General features: G+C 41.0%; 1 protein-coding gene across 1 annotated transcript; it reads right to left on the reverse strand.

The window, feature by feature from the left end:
- Positions 1–245: 245 nt before the first annotated feature.
- On the reverse strand, positions 246–830 carry LOC120089120 (translation initiation factor IF-2-like). The gene has a single exon (XM_039046540.1). It carries the CDS (start codon positions 828–830, stop codon positions 246–248), a length of 585 nt encoding a protein of 194 aa, XP_038902468.1.
- Positions 831–3145: the final 2315 nt, after the last annotated feature.

A 3145-nucleotide genomic window follows, 5' to 3' on the forward strand; every position in this document is an offset into this window, starting at 1 on the left:
CTTGTAGTCTTCTCTTTCGATTAACCTCTGCGATGATGAGTTGTGCTCGCGCCATTTTTTCCTTTTTCTCTTCCTCTCCTCCTTTTCTAATGCGTCAATCAAAATTGGCGGGCCACTGGTGACCCTTGCGGCGCATTCTCCTTGCAACGCCGCATAAGGAGGTAACATCTTCTCCTTCTTCTTCTTCTTCAGTTGCAACCGTTTGCGTTATTTCAGATTGCGTTATTTGTCTAAGTTGCACTGATTCACCCTTGTCCTCCCTTATGGAGGTCGATTTTCCATCCTTTTCTAGGCTTATAACCCTCTTCTTTCTTCAGGCGCCTTTCCTCACGCCTGCGCTCTTTTCTCTCACTTTTTTCTTGCTTCTTCTTTAACTTGGCCTCTTCATCTTCTTCATCCTCCTTCTCTTTGATTTTCTTCTCTGCTTTGCGATGATGGGATGGCTCACCTTTTCCAATCTTCTTTCCTTTGCTCTTCTTCTTCTTCTTCTTCTTCTCTTCAGCCTCTTCAAGTTGCTTCTCTGCCGCGACTTCCTCCAATGCGACTCTGATGGGTCCTTCATAGGATTCTACTTGCGTAGTTTCCTTAGGATCCATTATGACCAGAGTGCTTCTCCTTGTCTCCTCTTCCACCACTTTCTCTGTCTCCTCCACCATCACCTCCTCCGTAAGCAGTGGTTGGTACATAACCCCAGCCTCGGGTAAACCTCCTTCTTTCTCTAGGTTACTCAGAATGCTCCCAAACACCTCCTTGTCATCTTGCCTCTTCTTCTCACTTTCAGTGGAGACTGCTGGTGTTGGGAGTGGGGTGCTCTCAGAACTTTTCCCCATTTTGAATACGACTGGCCTGACTGCTAGAGGGTTTCATCGGGGTCTTCCGACAATTTGAGGAATGGTGTATGGTTAGGCAGCGAGACGGCGACTGGTAGCAAGAAATGCTGTCTCTCGCATGGAAATTTGGGCTGATGAAGGTGTTGGAGGTGAAGCGAAAGGCTGGGAAGTTTGGTCTGCCATTGATTCTTGAGTGAAAAGAAACTGGAAAATTGGTAAGGTTATAGAAAGAAGAAAGCTCGGTATGCAAAGGCGATTTTAGGGTTTTTTTTTGCAAAATGAAGCAAGTAGACAACCTAAGACCTGTCTCTTATACACATCTAGATGTGTATAAGAGACAGGCCTTGGAAGCTGAAGCGATTAGACTTATCAGCTTGCAAAAAGAATTTTCTTTGGAGTTTTATTCGAATGGGCGCAAGGTAAGGAATTACGCAATGAATTCATCAACGCAAATGCATTTTTGCAGAGGACGGGCAACAACACATGTATCCCCGCAACACACCCTTTAACTAAATGCATTTGTGTAGGATCAGGCGCACGGTATTTCTACCAGCACAACACTACCTCAACATTGTGCATTTTTGCTAAGGACGGGCAAAGAACACATACGAGCGCAATACACCCCTCAACGCAATGCATTTGAATTGGATGAACGCAAAGTGTATCTTGCGATACAAGATGCACCCATTAATGCAATGCATATCGGATGTTGATTATTTTTGTCACACCTCGCCCTAGACCACCCTCTTAGCCTAAAGAAGGGTGTGACTGTAGCAGTTATCAATCCTTTGGCTGACACTTATTGCGTTATAACTCTTGCAGAATAACTCTGATACCAAAATATAATTTATATACAGCGGAATGTCTTTAGGCCAAAAATTTATTAATTTAGAAACATAACAAATTTAGAGTCATTACAACACTAGATTTACAAGTCCCAAAACTCAAAAACTTTAGTCTCTATATGAACAACAGTAACATGTGTACAATATTAACAGAAACCACCTAAACAGACGGTTTACAAATCTCTTTGTCCTTTAGTGGCAGAGCAGATGCAGAGCTATCTTCAGAGGATTTGACTGCTACCTGTAGGGGGGGGGGAAGAAAACATTTGAAAACGGGGTGCGCTTGCGCCCAGTGAGTGACTTAAGAAAGATAATTGATTCTCACGCAAAATCTCAATAAAGAGTTTAACTGAAATATAAGCTTCTATAGTACTTGTACTATAGTATAAACATTTTCCAAGCATGAAACATATAAAGCTATTTTAAACAAAAACAGTAAAACTGTTTCTCAGTTGAGGATAACCCTACTATGGATAAAAACAATCCCAACACCAACTACTTGTCAAGAGAGAACCCTTTTGCTTAATCTCTGACTCTACCTACGTGCACGTGGCCATACTAAGTACCGTCATACCTTAGGTACTTCTATTCAGATACCTTCTCAAACGTCCTTCAGTATCTGGTTGGTTTGGTACCTTCTCAAACATCTTTCAGTACCAATAGATATCTTCTCAAAGTCGTTCGGTATCTAGTTGGGCGGATACCTTCTCAAATGTCCTTAGGTATCGCGTTTTAAGTAAAACTAGTCATAAATGACTTTCTCTCTTTAAAGCATGTAAAGTATAACACATATAAAAACATTGCTTTAAAGGTACTAATGCATGCTGAGTATATTAAACACATATAAATCGCTTTTCAACAATTTCTCATACATGCATGCGTTTAAAACATAACTCATGGTTTGCTTGGAAATCACTTTGTAAAACTAGCTGGCATGAGAATAATTTTCTTTAAAACATGCTTTCTATAACACGTTGTAATCAAACATTGTAAGAAAATGTATTGGTCAAAATGTTTTAGCCACTCACCTTGATTGCTTAGGAGCTTTTCACTTTAGTAGCTCCCTTTTCTTCCTCGGGCTCCTTTTTCACCCCTAGAATCCAGATTCAACTTACAGCTTAGATTACTCATAGTTCTGGACCTTATTTTGAAATACTTCCTTCTACAAACATATTATAAAATGTCTTAGGAAGCTTTCCCTAAAATTTGGAACTCCTCGTGGTTTAGCCAGAATCATAGAATCTTCAAGACTGGCCCAAACTGATCCGATAGCCTGACCTTTCTGTCTTCTTCTCAGTTTCCAGCCCGATCCCTTCGAGCTTTTCCTCCGACAGCCTTATCTTGAAATCTAGACTCTCAGAGATTTTAGGTGGCTTTTGAATCACTCCAAACGTGCGAGTAAATTGGGAGAACTCCTCGTCCAAAATATGCTACTTTCCAGACTTCACTGTCCAATGCATCCTCTTTGAA

Source organism: Benincasa hispida, chromosome 10 (assembly GCF_009727055.1).
Source record: "Benincasa hispida cultivar B227 chromosome 10, ASM972705v1, whole genome shotgun sequence".
NCBI classification, from domain to species: Eukaryota; Viridiplantae; Streptophyta; class Magnoliopsida; order Cucurbitales; family Cucurbitaceae; genus Benincasa; species Benincasa hispida.

What these genes read in the sequence shown, in the direction of transcription:
- LOC120089120 (XM_039046540.1), bottom strand. Translation starts at nt 830, where the DNA reads ATGGGGAAAAGTTCTGAGAGCACCCCACTCCCAACACCAGCAGTCTCC.